This window comes from Lipotes vexillifer, unplaced genomic scaffold, assembly GCF_000442215.2.
Source record: "Lipotes vexillifer unplaced genomic scaffold, Lipotes_vexillifer_v1.1 scaffold397, whole genome shotgun sequence".
Classification (NCBI taxonomy): Eukaryota; Metazoa; Chordata; class Mammalia; order Artiodactyla; family Lipotidae; genus Lipotes; species Lipotes vexillifer.
Genome location: NW_006772681.1, coordinates 1,072,037 through 1,087,338, shown reverse-complemented (window position 1 = coordinate 1,087,338; position 15,302 = coordinate 1,072,037). Strand labels below are relative to the sequence as shown.

Below are 15,302 nucleotides of genomic sequence, written 5' to 3'. Positions count from 1 at the left end.
AGCATAAATTACAAGTATCTTTTAAAACTGAAACTTAACTCAGTCTTTCATTCTGTGGTATTTGATAATTAACAGTGAGTAAGAAATGCTCATTTTTGCAATATAATAAATGAAAATCTTGGTTTTAACATGTCTTCTGGAGATGTATTGACAGCTTATCCTTTAGGAATTGACTGGAGAATACTGACTGCTTATCCTTTAGGAATTTTCTTTGGATTATCTTAATTTTTACTGCCAATTAATTACCCTGACTAAAATAACACAGAAATTAAGATGGCGTATTCTTTTTTTTTTGAAAAACAATTTTATTGAACTATAATTCACATTCCACACAAATCACTCTTTTAGAATATACAATTCAGTGGTTTGTAGTATGTTCGCAGTTATGCAACTATCACCACAATCAATTAAAATGGCGTATTCTTGTTTTTTATTTTTTTCAAAATTGTATTCTCAATCCTGTTTTACTAGACACCTCCAGGAGTCCCTTAAATTGTTTTTTCAAACATAGCAGTCTTGACCTCAAGTAGCTAATGCTTGTCTTAGTGTTCTTTAGGAGTAGCTTAGGGCAGAAGAATTGTGGATTGAGAATTTCCTTGGTGTAAGCTAAATTATCTTCTTTTCTTTTTTTCCAGCCAAATCAAATAGAAAGCTTACTTTTCTGTACTTAGCCAATGATGTCATTCAAAACAGTAAAAGGAAAGGACCTGAATTCACTAGAGAATTTGAATCTGTCCTTGTGGATGCTTTTTCTCACGTTGCCAGGTATGTTTTCGGGTTTTTTGTTATGTTTTGTTTTTGAATGCATTACCTTTTCCTTTTTGTTTTCTCTTTTGTGTGTGATAGCCTTTGTAACTTGACAACTTCATACTTTAAAGAGAGGTACTTTATAGAGAGTTGCAGAGGCCAAATTGTGGTTTTGTATTTTGCCTGAACCCTTGAGAACTATCTCAGACAAGTAAATATTTTGATGCATTGAAGGGACTCAGTCTAGCACTTGAAGCACATCTTTTCTCCTAGATGTATTCACTATTGAATTCACTTCTTGAATATGGTACTTTCCTTGGTTTGGCTGAATTGTCTCATTAGCTTATGGTCAAAAAACAAAGCTAAATAGTACAAGGGAACTTTCCAGTAACAAAACCTTAATAGCAAGAAATTAGTTGCTGTGCCTTTGTTTTTACTTACTTCTGGATGTCTACATGTCTAACTTACTAAAAATAGTTGTCATTACTGTACCTGCAAAGATAGTAATTATTAGTGTGGAAAGTAGATATTTGCTCTGGCTCTGTCATATTAAGTGTGTGCCACTATTGTGTTTTGTGACAGAGGACGGGGCTGGGTAGAGTATACTTATAGCTGATATCACGGAAACTATACATTTAATTAAAAGTTTTACAAATCACTTTTATTTAAAAACAAACTTTTTTGTAGATATAAGTTAGTTGCCTAGGAGGAGCAAAGAAAAACTATTTTTCACTAGAATATTAATAAGTAAGCAAATCAAACAAAACATCTTTGCCAAAGGAAACTGGGAAGGGTGAGAAGGAGACTAGTGGGTTAAACGAAAATTGTTCTGAGGTCTAGAGTGTATGTGAAAGACCTTAAGTGTGAAAGTAAGTCTGGCATTCCGTGAAAGATTTGGAAAGTTTGAAGGAGTGAAATGAGAACTCCAAAAGATTTTAAAGAAATGACATCTAGCTTTGTAGAGATGGATAAAAGATTTTTGTTAGTCAACTGGCTTTTTTTTTGAACATGGATACTGATAAAGCAGAATGTTTGGGGACTTGAAAAAATACTGAGTTGTCATAACACAGAATAAGCTTAGAACAGACTACTAGAGTAGCCCTCTGAAATTGGAGACAGGCATTTTCCTGTTTTGAGGAGAGTCAGTTCAGTTTCCTAGACGTTGGCTGTAGCTCTGCCTCCAACACTGAGTGGCCTTGGATGTGTTATGTAGCTTTTTGAGCCCACATTTCCAGGTTAGTTAAAAGGGAATGTCACCACCTGTCTCATAAGAGTTGTGAGGCTAAAGTAAAACAACAATGCTCAATCCACAGGCTTTGCCCATTCATGGGAGTATACTATATTATAAACTATGTGAAGAGAAAGATTGTTTCTTTTTTGTTCTTTCCTGTATTCCAGACACCTAATAGAGTATCTGGCGCAGAGCTACTGGGTTTTGTACCTTCGGGAACACCATTTAGATAGTCTTGATGTGAATGGTGTCCCAGGAGCTGAGCAACATTGTGGTCTATCCTGGCACAGAGTAGGGATTCAGTAAGTAGTTGTTGAATAAGTTAATAAATTTAGGGTATAAGAAACTGACTAAAGTAATTCCCTATAGGGATAGTAAACATAACATTTTTCCTTAAAAATTTAACAGTAATCGTAAGCTGCTCCCAAATCAGAAAAGTGTAAGTAGAAAAGCAGGTGGGAGAGGGGGGATGAGCAATACCAGGATTAAAAATTTTTCTACTTGGTTATCATCTTAAAACCTATCTAGGAGGCACTGTAAAAATGTCTTGGCAAATTCTGTGGCATTATGGGGAAAATAGACCTGATCCTTTGAAATAAAAAAAGATAGCTCTATTACCTTCCTTTTTTGCATTCTTCTAGTTCTGTTAAGGTCCCGTTCAGATATTATATTCAAGATCCCCATGTCTCTAAGCTCCCTCCCCACCCCCACCCCCATCATTAGAATAGAAAGTCCAGCCACACCACTTCAGTCCTGATGCACCTTATCAACAGTAAAAAGTGCTCTCTGTACAGTTTTTCTGTGGCCAATTGATGAACAAAGATAGTGGACCCATTAATATTGACTAAAATAGATTAGGAATCTCTTTATGATAATTTCCTACCTCCTCCCTCAAACCCCCTACCCCCTAGGAAAGAAACAACAAACCTCTCAAGTCAGAGAAAGATGCCAAGCTCATAGGGTAGTTTTAATTTGAATAGCAGTTTAAGTAACCAGACTTTAAACTTATTTTCCATACAAATGCCTTCTTGTTTTCTTCTCAGTTTGGAGATAATTGTGCACTTAATCTTTCCTTCAAGATGTATTTAAGTGCCTTCTTTGTGCAAAGTACTGATCCAGACACTAGGGGGCAAGCAGTGAACAAGGCAGGCAAGGACAAAATGAATAAGATACTTTCAGAGAGTGATAATATGGACATAATAAAATAGAATGACGTTCTTGAGTGAGATCTCTTCTAGTGTGGTGAAGGAAGGCCTCTCTAAGGAAGTGACATTTGAGGTAATCATGCAAAATAGGAACAGCTATTAAAAAGAACCTAAGGTACGAATAATCGTGGCATGTTAAGAGGATCAGAATGAAGGCCATTGTGGTTAGAACACAAGGAACAGAGGGAAAGTCACATCAGGTGAGATCAGAGAGGCAGGCAGGCGACAGTCACATATACCTTGTAAGTCTTGGGAGAGAGTTAGGATTTTGTTCTGATGGGATGTCAGTGAGGAGTTTTAAGCAGGGGAATGATATATTCCAAATGCCTTGTTTACTTCATGGGTAGATTTGTGCGCCCCCCCCCCCCGCCCCGCCATGTAAAACTGATAGGATTAGTGGGAGCTTGGTAGTGAGGGAAAAGAGAAATCAAAGATTATTTCTAGATTTTTTTTTTTTTTTTTTGCGGTACGCGGGCGTCTCACTGCCGTGGCCTCTCCCGCTGCGGAGCACAGGCTCCGGACGCGCAGGCCCAGCGGCCATGGCCCACGGGCCCAGCCGCTCCGCGGCATGCGGGATCCTCCCAGACCGGGGCACGAACCCACGTCCCCCGCATCGGCAGGCGGACTCCCAACCACTGCGCCACCAGGGAAGCCCTATTTCTAGATTTTTGACATGAGTATGTGGATAGCTGATGGTGCTGTTTACCGAGGTGGAGATTGAGGTAAAGATATGGTAGAAGAAAACAAGAGTTTTGTTTTGGCCATGTTAAGTTTGAGATGGCTAATAGGTATTCCAAAGGGTGATGCCATTAGGCGGATGGATGAAACAGTCTTGAAGCTCAGTAGGAAATTGATTTCTGGAGACATAAAGTTGGAATTATCACCATATACATATTTATTTCCTGTTATAACAGTCGTGGGTCCCCAAGACCACTTCCAGGTCTGGTGACTTGCTAGGAGGACTCACAGGACTTGGGTATAGTTGTGTTCCTGGCTATGATTTATTACAGTGAAAGGATATAAAGCAAAATTAGCAAAGGGAAAAGGTGCAAGGGATGAAGTCCAGAGGAGATGAGGCATAAGCTTCCAAGAGTCCTTTCATAGTGGAGTCACATAAGACATACTTAATTCCTCCCCCTTTGAACTGTGGCAACACATGTGAAGTGTTTTCTACCTGAGAAGCCCATTAGAGATGTAGTATCTAGAGATTTTGTTAGGGTTGGTCACAGGCACTCTGCCAAAATTCTAGGCTCCCAGAAGGAAAGTAGGTGTTCAGCGTAAACCGTATTGTTTGTATCAACAGTTTAAGCACAGTAAACCGCCCTTATCAGTTAGGGAATGATAGGAGCACTTCTGAAATCCAGGTTCCGAGATGCCAGTCAAGGGCCAACCTCGTGAGCAGGCCTGCTAAGGGCAGCAGTCTCAGGCCTGCTATGTTAACTCTTTTCTACACAATTGCAAAGGACTGTTTCTGCTCTACCTTTACATGAGGTGCTGTTGGAAGTGCTGAGGATACTTAGAAAGAATTTATGCCCTGAGTACTGTGCATGGGATAAGAGAAGTACACAAATTATAGTAGGTGTACCAAGGCAGTGCCATTAGAGCTGCAGAGGAAGAAAAGGCCCCCGCGCTGGCTTGGCAAGCCCTTTGGTATCCAGCTGACACTTCAAGCAGTAGTCCTACGTGTGCATAACACATACTTTTCACTTTTTAGATCACATTTTCAGTGGTTGAATTTATAAATATTTAGAATTAAGATACTAAGTTGTGTTCTGCAAAATAAGTTACATATGTACTTATTTATCATCTTTCAGTTTATTCGTTGATAAGTGGCAAAGATTTTTTGTGTTTTTTCACTTAAAGATTTCTCAAGTTAGAATGGAGTTAATACAACTTGAAAAGATAGCTCCTTGTGTCATAAAATGACTTTTTTGCTTTGGTTGTATCCAATTTCAGGTGCTAAAGTGACTTCCACTTCACTGGAGCTACTTAGGGCAAAACCACATCAGTAAAAAGATTTCTTGACTGTTGTGTCTATATCTTTAGACCTTAGTTGGCAAAACTTTGATTTACTGTAGTGCTCAAAGAATTAACCTATCATGGTTAATAATGTTCACTAATTAAAGTAGAGCACCCTTTTGGCTGTAGCCTTTAGTGGTGAAAGCCTTTTGAAAATCATTTGGTTACAACAGGTTTGAGCATCAGTATCCACTATACAGTAGTGTGACTGCAGCTGTACTCACTATCAGTCTTAATCAAGCCCCCTATAGCCCCAGGAATGGTGGATGGTGGTTGAATGGGTGTTGTGCCCCTCCCAATCCTTTTAACTAAATCCTGGATAAGAATTTGTTTTCATGATTGGTTCTCTTTTAAGAGAATTTGTAGAGAACAGATTTTATGTTAAAAGTACCGACCAGTTAAGTTCTGATTAGTTGTGATTTTGTTACAGTAGTTATAATGACTTTATTTTTCTAAAGCCTGCATTTGATCACATTAGGGACTTCCCATTGCCTTCAGGATAAAGGCCACATGTTTAGTATGGAATTTAAGGTCCTCTATAATCTAATTCCACTGTACCCCTCCAGATTCTTCTGCTGTTTCCAACTGCCCCACCCCACCCCATATAGTACTTCAGCCACGGGAATTACTCAGAACCTTTTGCTCTTCACCTTGTTCTGTTTTGGGGATTCCATTCAAGCTAGAGGAGGAAGCATGAGCATAGGCACACTTAACAGTGGCAGCAAGTGCTGAGTAGAAAATACTTACCGTTGAGTGTTGCTAGAACATGAAGCCTCAGGTAGGGTGTGGAGAGGTGAGGGGCTGCTGGGTCAAGAACCTAGAAGTCAGGACCTAGGCCTTGTTCTTTGTATTCCAAGCACAGTATTTCAGAAACCTTAATGCGCAGATGAATGCTTAATTGATGTCTGACACGAATGACCTTGATGTGGTAAAATGGTCGTTGAAAGTTAACTAATTGTATGGCCTACTGAAACCTTTCTAACATTTTTCGAAAAAAACATTGCAGTTAAATGTTTACTGTGCTTGTTCTGGGGCATATAGCAGTGGGGGAAAATGACAAATCCCTGCCCTTGTGGAAATCCCATTCAAATGGAAAGAGAGTATAAACAACAGGGAAACCGTATATATAGCACATCAGAAGATAAATTGTGTGGAGAAAAATTAAGTAGGAGTAGGGAGTGTAATTTTAAGTAGGGAGATGAGGAGAGGATTCACTGAAAAGGTGCTGTGTGAATATACGCACCTGAAGGGGGAGAGCAAAGGAGCCTTGCCTGGCCTGAGCCTTGGTTCCAAGCTAAGTGCAAAGGTCCTACACTTTATGGCAGGAGGGCCAGGGAGCTGTTGGGGAGGGACGGGAGAGTGAGGATAGGTGAGGTCAGAGAAATAATGGGCTGGGCTGAGAAGGGCTTTGTAGGCTTCCTTAGGACTTTCACTTTTATTCTGAGGGAGACCGGGAAGAACCATTGGAAGTTTTGAGCAAAGGAGCAACATGATCTACATTAACACAACAGTTAGGATTGGATTTTTAAAACTTGAGAATAGATGGTTGGAGGACAGGGTGGAAGCAGGGAGACTAGTAATGAGGCTGTTGCAGTAATCAGACAAGAGGTGATAGTGGCTTGGATCAGGCTGAGAGCAGAGAAAGAGGTGAGAAGTAATTTGTTTCTAGATATATTTTGAAGATGGAGTAGAGATGTTTTTATTATAAATATCAAGGTCATATCTTTAAGTTTTATAAATATCAGTGGAAATATTTTCCCCCTCACCCTGACCTCTGACTTAAAAAAAAAAGCTTTACCAATAATTAATAATTAATTTGTATGTATCCTGATTTAGTTACTACTTTAACCCCCATTTTAGTGAAATTTGCCGCTAATAATTCATAAGTAATACAATCTGACCAGCTTAGGCCGAAAACTCAGCTCATCTTGAGTGTTGACATAAGTTTTAGAAAAGTGCTGTTAGGCCTGGGGGTGGGTGAAATTCCCATCTGAGTTGAATTTTATACGGTTTCTTCTTGAGGTTCCTACTAAAGATATTGACTTAGATACTAAGATGTTAGGGTAACCCTTCTTGACCTCAGTGTAAGGTCATTGACATCTAGACAACCTTACAGAACACAACAATTCATAGTAACACAGTACATGGTGAGGGAATTTGTTTTCCTTTTGGAAAGTCTTCCTGCATGCTTCCACTTGCCGTCTGACACTTTATGGTAAACAGCTGCTTCACCCTGAGTGCGAATTATGGTCATCTCACTGAAAAATAAGAGAGTGATATGTTTTAAGAGAGTAATATGTCAAGAAAAAAACTAGCTTCTTTCATTCAGATATAGGTTACAAAGGACTGTACTATGCTCAGTGTGTTCTAAGATTATCTGCTAGACACCTTTGTGTGAATCTGGAATACAGACCTAGCCTGGAATTAAAATAATTATGAAGTAGTGAGTTTAAAGTTGAGAGTCTTGACATATATGTGTGTATGATTGTATTTATACATATTAGAGGTGTTGATGTGTTAGCATTGATGAGTTATTATGAATTTCTTCCCCACTTTAAACATTTGGTTTTAATCATTTTTTTCCTGTCCTTAAAAATTTTGGCCTGCTTTAATTTCCAGCAGTGTATCTGGCACTAGATTTCAGTTAATGCCTTGTAAAAAGCAAGCTGTCACAATTGATATGATTGATTTTTGATAATTCTCTGTCAGTAAAAATCAGCCTTTGGCTTTTTGCCCTATTTACCCCATCTTTCAAAGAGGATAAAAGACACAGATTAATTCTGTAACATAATCCCTCTCTCTTCCCTACACACCACAGGAAGAATGTAGTTTCTGGTCAAGTTTTGAATATCCATTAAGTACAGTATGTACCTTACTCTTCCTTCTGTTTTTAAATATGTAAATCATTTAGTCAGTTGTTGGTTTTTTTTTTTTTTTTTTAAAGTAAATCTGTCCTAATTAAAAGCAAAAAATCTTAAGCTTATATATATCTTTTCGTCTTTTCTGGGCAGAGAGGCAGATGAAGGCTGTAAAAAACCTTTAGAAAGATTGCTGAACATCTGGCAAGAAAGAAGTGTGTATGGCGGCGAGTTCATACAGCAGCTGAAGCTGTCTATGGAGGACTCCAAGAGCCCTCCCCCCAAAGGTAGAAACATCACCACATGTTTACAGCTCTTGGTCTTTGCCTACTTTCGAATCACATATGAAAAGCTGCAGTGGGGGTTGCTGTGAACCACCAGCGATTATATGATTCTTCAGAGAGAGATGATCATAAACGATGGTGAGAATTTATGTAGTGCTTGCAGTGTGTAAGCCTGGTTCTAGTATTCATGCTATTCATCATCTCATATCCTACCTTTTGATCTGTATTCTCCTTGGCACGCTTATGCCTTTCAGAGACTTTCCTTGCACAAGGGAAAGGAACAACAAAATTGTTCAGTTATAGCGAACTAGGAAGTACCCTGGGCTAAGATTTTGTCCGAGCTTTGCCGCTAACTAACTGTTACAGGATCTTGGATAAGTCCTTCAGCCCTTATGGAACTTGGTTTCATTAAATATTGATGTGGTTTGGGGACATACTTTTGATGGTTGTCAGCTGCTGCTAAAATTGGTTTTGGTCCTTATTGAACCCAGAATATTCTGAGATAGTGTGTTCATGTATGTGTGTGAATTTTACCAAGTCCTTCTTAAAAGCTATGTTATTTTTTCTTTTAAAGAGGAATAAGATCAAACGTTATTTGGTTCTTCGGCTTCCAGTTAGTTGTGGCTTAATTCTAGCTGGCATGACATGTTTCTAAGCTAGAGATCTGATCTGACTGTACACATGCTCATTGCCTAGAGGATCAAGTCCAAATACTAACATAGTATTTAGGACCCTTTATATTGTGAACTACTCTACTTTTCCAGATTCTTCTCCCATTTTCTCACATATACCATATTCTTTGGCCATACCTAGCAGTTTCCCCTCTGGATGCTCTGTTGGTACCCCTTCCTTTGCATCTGCTGTTACCTCTGCCTAAAATGTCCTTCTGCCCCTTTTGTGTGGTGAACTTATTCTTTAAGAATGCTACTCACATTCTGACATCTTTGCTGGCTTGTCTGGGCACATGTAACCAATTCCCTCCATCTTCCTCTGGGACTTTGTACATGCCTCTGTAATAGAACTTAACCACAATTAGCATATATGATAATATCATTCATTTAGCAACTCTTTTTATTGTATACCTTTCATGATCTCTTCCAGGTCTGAGTTTATATGTGTTTTAAGGTGGAGTAACTTTCCTGTGAAACTAGAGGTTAGAGGCTTTCTAAGAATGACATAAGTGCTTTCAGTCTGCAGGTCATTGCTGTTTTACTTGGAAATGATAGAAAACAATTTTGGGATTGGATTGGATTCTGGCAGTGTTTGTGTTGTGTCCTTTGGAAGTGTTCTGCACAGTGTTGGGGAATTATCCAGCATTCTTTTCTCTCCTCTGACTTGAAGTCCATTGGTAAACAGTGCTGATTTTTTAAAAACACCTTTGGGCAAGTAGGAGAGCTCTGAAAGATGATGTTTGAAGCTAAGTGTTGAATTTCAATTAAACAAGCATTTGCCAAACATATGCTTTGAGTAAACAGCTATGCTAGACAGTATAGGAAAGAGCAGGAGAGGAGTGAGAAATAGTTTTGCACTCAGGGAGCAGTCAGACAAATTGGGGAATTTGTGGCAGTGCTAGATTTGAAAATAGCTCCATTGAGTTTCTGATTTTTTTTTTTTTTTGAGTGTCTAGACATTAACAGCAATAGAGGCAGTATTCCTCTAATGTAGAGGATAATGCTGATCTAAAGATAATTTCTCTTTCTCTAGTTTGTAAAGATGAAAACACATATCAAAAGGTTCCAATGTGTTTGTCTCAACTAACTCACTCTCTTCTCACTGTCTTTTTTGGACCTGAGTTATCAGAATATTTTACACAATCCTTTCAAAATATTGATGAGTTTTCCAGAAGCTTATTTCCAAATTTAAATAGTCCTTTTATATTTCAACCTTAATTCAAGGCTAATTCTTTGTCTTCAGACAACTTTACAGAGTTTACTTTTAGAATAAAAATTTTCCTGTGGAGCTGACATTTCTAATGTTGGAGAATGTGTGAGTTTAGGAATTTTGTTTTAGAACTGGAGTTTTCTTGAGTTTGTGTACCTGTAATTTAAAATCTGTGGGGTTTTTTCTTTCTTTTTTCAATCCCAGGTACAAGACCCAGTGATTCTAAAGTTGTCTCTGTATTCTTGGGAATACTCATGCTGTTGCTTGACTGAGTGGAACTTCATTGTTTACTTCAGTCCCACGTAAATCACACGGCATCCTATAGTTGTAGGCTTTAGAAAGGAAAGGTAGATACAAAGGAAATAGCATTTATTGAGCACCTATTCAGCACCAGCCCCTCTGCTGGCTGCTTTTCATGTTAATTTGTTTTAGATCCTTACAACTACTCTATGTACTAGGTATTATTTTCATATTTCAGATGAAGATATTAAGACTCGCAAGGGTACAGTAATTTTGTCCAAGTAGATATAATTGATAAGTAGAGAATTCAAACCCAGGTCTATATAACTTAAAAGCCTATGTTCTTCACACCATAATTTTTCCTTGAAAGCACATGGATTCAGTAGACTTGAATTAGGGTATGAATTCATGAGTAGGTCACACAACTTTCCTGGACCTTATTATAGTTAGTTTAGCTATTCAGAGCAAGGGTTTGAAATCAGACTTCCAGAATATGAATCCCAGCTCTGTCACTTGCAAGCTGTGTGACCTTGGGCATGCATTTGACCTCTCTGAGCCTCAGGTTCTCACTGTACAGTATGGCTATTATTATGGCTAGTAATAATACCTCATAGGGTTGTGTGAGGATTACTTGAGATAATGAAGGTAAGATGTTATTAATGTGATCATATGACTTCTATTTGGTACCGCCTCCCAGTTCTAATATCTAATATTCCGAGTTTCTAAATACAAACCAATAGCAAAAGTAGGAGGAGTCATGTTAGTGTGTTCAGTCCCCCAGATTTTGTGCAAGGCTGGCGAGCATGGTGGTTAAGAGCACAAGCTCTAGGCCCAGCTTCCCAGGTTCGGGTGTGGACCTGGCCATTCAGTTCAGTGAGATGATATAGGTAGAGTGCTTTCAGAACTGTGCCTCAAGTGTCAGACCTTTGTTGCACATCTTTTTCTCTCTACAAGTAAAGGTAAATGTGCTTTTTAAAGAAAACTCCCTTATTTTGCAGGGAGGGGACAAAGAATGAGGGAGCTCTTGGAAACAGTATTTCCTGATTCTTTTTTCATTATAAAAATAATATAGAAATGGAAATAAAAACAAAAGTAAACAAATGGGACCTAATGAAACTTAAAAGCTTTTGCACAGCAAAGGAAAACATAAACAAGATGAAAAGACAACCCTCAGAATAGGAGAAAATATTTGCAAACGAAGCAATTGATAAAGGATTAATCTCCAGAATTTACAAGCAGCTCAGTATCAAAAAAACAAACAACCCAATCCAAAAATGGGCAGAAGACCTAAACAGACATTTCTCCAAAGAAGATATACAGATTGCCAACAAACACCTGAAAGGATGCTCAACATCACTAATCATTAGAGAAATGCAGATCAAAACTACAATGAGGTATCACCTCACACCAGTCAGAATGGCCATCATCAAAAAATCTACAAACTATAAATGCTGGAGAGGGTGTGGAGAAAAGGGAACCCTCCTGCACTGTTGGTGGGAATGTAAATTGATACAGCCACTATGGAGAACAGTGTGGAGGTTCCTTAAAAAACTACAAATAGAACTACCATACGACCCAGCAATCCCACTACTGGGCATATACCCTAAGAAAACCATAATTCAAAGAGAGTCATGTACCACGATGTTCCTTACAGCTCTGTTGACAATAGCCAGGACATGGAAGCACCTAAGTGTCCATCAACAGATGAATGGATAAAAGAAGATGTGGCACATATATACAATGGAATATTACTCAGCCATAAAAAGAAATGAAACTGAGTTGTTGGTTTTTTTAAGATTCTCTCTTTTTTTTTTAAATTAATTAATTAATTTTTGACTGTGTTGTGTCTTCGTTTCTGTGCGAAGGCTTTCTCTAGCTGCAGCAAGCGGGGGCCACTCTTCATCGCGGTGCCTGGGCCTCTCACTATCTCGGCCTCTCTTGTTGCAGAGCACAGGCTCCAGACGCGCAGGCTCAGTAATTGTGGCTCACAGTCCTAGTTTCTCTGCGGCATGTGGGATCTTCCCAGACCAGGGCTCGAACCCGTGTCCCCTGCATTGGCAGGCAGACTCTCAACCACTGCGCCACCAGGGAAGACCGAAACTGAGTTATTTGTAGTGAGGTGGATGGACCTAGAGACTTATACAGAGTGAAATAAGTCAGAAGGAGAAAAACAAATACCGTATGCTAACACATATATATGGAATGTTAAAAAAAAAAAAGGTTCTGAAGAACCTAGGGGCAAGATAGGAATAAAGACGCAGACGTAGAGAATGGACTTGAGGACACAGGGAAGGGGGAGGGTAAGCTAGGACGAAGTGAGAGAGTGGTGTGGACTTATATATACTACCAAATGTAAAATAGATAGCTAGTGGGAAACAGCTGCACAGCACAGGGAGATCAGCTCGGTGCTTTGTGACCACCTAGAGGGGTGGGATAGGGAGGGTGGGAGGGAGACACAAGAGGGAGGGGATATGGGGATATATGTATATGTATGGCTGATTCACTTTGTTATAAAGCAGAAACTAACACACCGTTGTAAAGCAATTATACTCCAATACAGATGTTATAAAAAAAAAGTAATATAAAATCTGTGGGGGGAGTTTCCTTATTTTGTTTTTTCAATCCTAGAAATTTCAAGCGGATTATTTAGAAGATCCAGCTTTATGGGTAGATGACTGCATTTTGTAATGTGATTTGGGATCCTTCAGGCTAACTTTTTGCCTTAAAATTAGTTTCACAGTCGCCATAGTGTCTGAAATTCTATCACAGGTCTCTAAGAGGCATACCATAAACCCTTAGGTAACCAGATTACTTGAAGGTTAGCTAGTACAAGGCCCAGTGAAGACACAGGGATGTGTTGAAGGATAGAACAGAAGGTGCAATAAGGACAGAAGGATTTCGGTCCCTGTAGTGTTTGCCCTGCCTATAAACAGAGTGGTTGAGGAAGTGAAAGAAGGAGTGAGTGTAACACCTGTGGTCAGAGCCGAATTGATAGTGGAAGCTGCCTGATATGAAGTTCAGACACAGGAACAGGACTGGCAGATTTCCCGGGTCATTTTAATGGTTGTCCGACTCGATTGAGAATTCTGGGCCTTCTCGCTGCTAATTCTGTACACATGAGCAGGGGGGAGTCTGGTTTGTGTAAAGGGAAGCAGGGATAGTCATTTCTGGCACAGCACTAGGGCCTTGCAGTCGCTATGCTTCCTCTGCCTTCAAGAAGTTTCAGACTCAGGTGTGTTGACACTTTCCTGGGTATAATAGCAATGTAAAGGAATAAGATACTTGCTGTTTCGATTGGAGAGGTAAGGCCTGTGCCTGCCAGTTGCCACGCAAAGTGGCAAGGGCCCAGCGCTTTCAAAGAGAGGCCCCGATGCTGTGGGGGCTGGAGGGAGAGGATGACAGTCTGAAGGGAGTGCTCAAGGTGGTTCTGCCATTACCATCACCAAGGAGACTTTGAACTTAGGTGGCCTTTTCAGGGTTTTGAGTAGAGGCATGATGGGGTGAGAGCTCAGCTCTAGGAAGATGGTGTAGTCTAAGTTGCAAGAGTGACTAGAAGAGGCAGAGAGCCCAGATAGGACAGCGGTCTGGACAAGGCACGCAAAAGGACAGGTGGCTGATAAGAGGCTTTGGGAAGGAGCAGAAAGAAGATGTAAGGAAGAATTCCTCACAGTTGTGGAATCTGCTAGAAGTTGGGACTTTGGGAAAGATTCCACTGTTCTCCAAGGCATTGTACCTGGAAGATGGGGCCAGTGGCAGTGTTCATAATGGTAATAGTTAGCTCAGGAAAGGAGGAGCCTTGTGGGGGAAATGACGAATAATTTATTTCCAGTAGGTCCTCTAGTAGAGATACGAGAGAACTGTAAAAGTAGGATGATAATGGTTACCTCCTGTTATACCCTCTTCCATCAGGGTGGCGAAGGACAGAAATGGCCCTAAAATTGTCATCAGTTTGATTTCGGTTTTGCATTGCTAGAAGTGAGTGGCAGCATCAAGTGGTAAAAAGAACTCCAGATTAGGAGACAGAAGCCTTTTGCTGTAGGACCCAGACTTAGACTAATGAGCTCTCTGGCTTTGGACACACCACAGCCGGTGGGCCTTGACATTCTCATGAAAAATGAGATGGGGAGCAGTGGGGAAAGCAAATACATAGGTCTGCCTAAGGCCTTCCAGTACCAAACTTCAGTGATTCTGAGTGTCCTGAGATATTCAGTGATGTGTGGTTTTTATATATAATAATTGCTGTATGAGAGTTGGAAAACTGAAGGATTCAAGTTTTATATTTTTTTCTACCTTCTTTAGTGTTTAACAGTTATTTATTGAGCATTCTTCTAGGTGTTTGGAAGTGAACAGAACAATACTGTAAATTTTTTATTTTTTGGCTCTTATGCTTACATTCTCTAGTGGCTACTCATCAAACATGGCCACTTTGATGCTGTAATGGCTAAATGTTTACACAAGTCATACCACACACTACACATTAATTAGGCAGCCACTGTGTGCAAAGTACTGTTAGATATTTCGTATGCAGATTATATCCTTATAGATTTTCTGTTTGAAAAATAACAGCCATCCTTGCTTTGCATAGGAGTGCAGGACTGTAAAAATGACCATTCAAGCTGAAACCGTACAGAGTGATCTTAATAATCAATGGGAAAAATTACAATTATTCTGTGACTTAAAATTTTTTATCAAAGAATTAAAAACTCACTGTTGATTACAATTGTATAGGAAAACAAAAAAATAGTAAAATTAAGACTTATTTAGCATGCTGTAACATAAATTAGAAACACGTGAGTTAAAGTGTTTATTTCTCTGTAACAAACTTACTAAGAGCGGT

At 39.4% G+C, this 15,302-nt stretch overlaps 1 protein-coding gene across 1 annotated transcript in view; it reads left to right on the top strand.

The window, feature by feature from the left end:
- The window catches only part of RPRD1B (regulation of nuclear pre-mRNA domain containing 1B), a 56,341-nt gene that overhangs the window by 5,346 nt on the left and 35,693 nt on the right, over positions 1-15,302 (top strand). The window contains exons 2-3 of the mRNA XM_007447717.1: positions 636-765; positions 8,214-8,347. Of these exons, the coding sequence (XP_007447779.1) occupies positions 636-765; positions 8,214-8,347 (264 nt within the window). The remainder of the gene's footprint in view (positions 1-635; positions 766-8,213; positions 8,348-15,302) is intronic.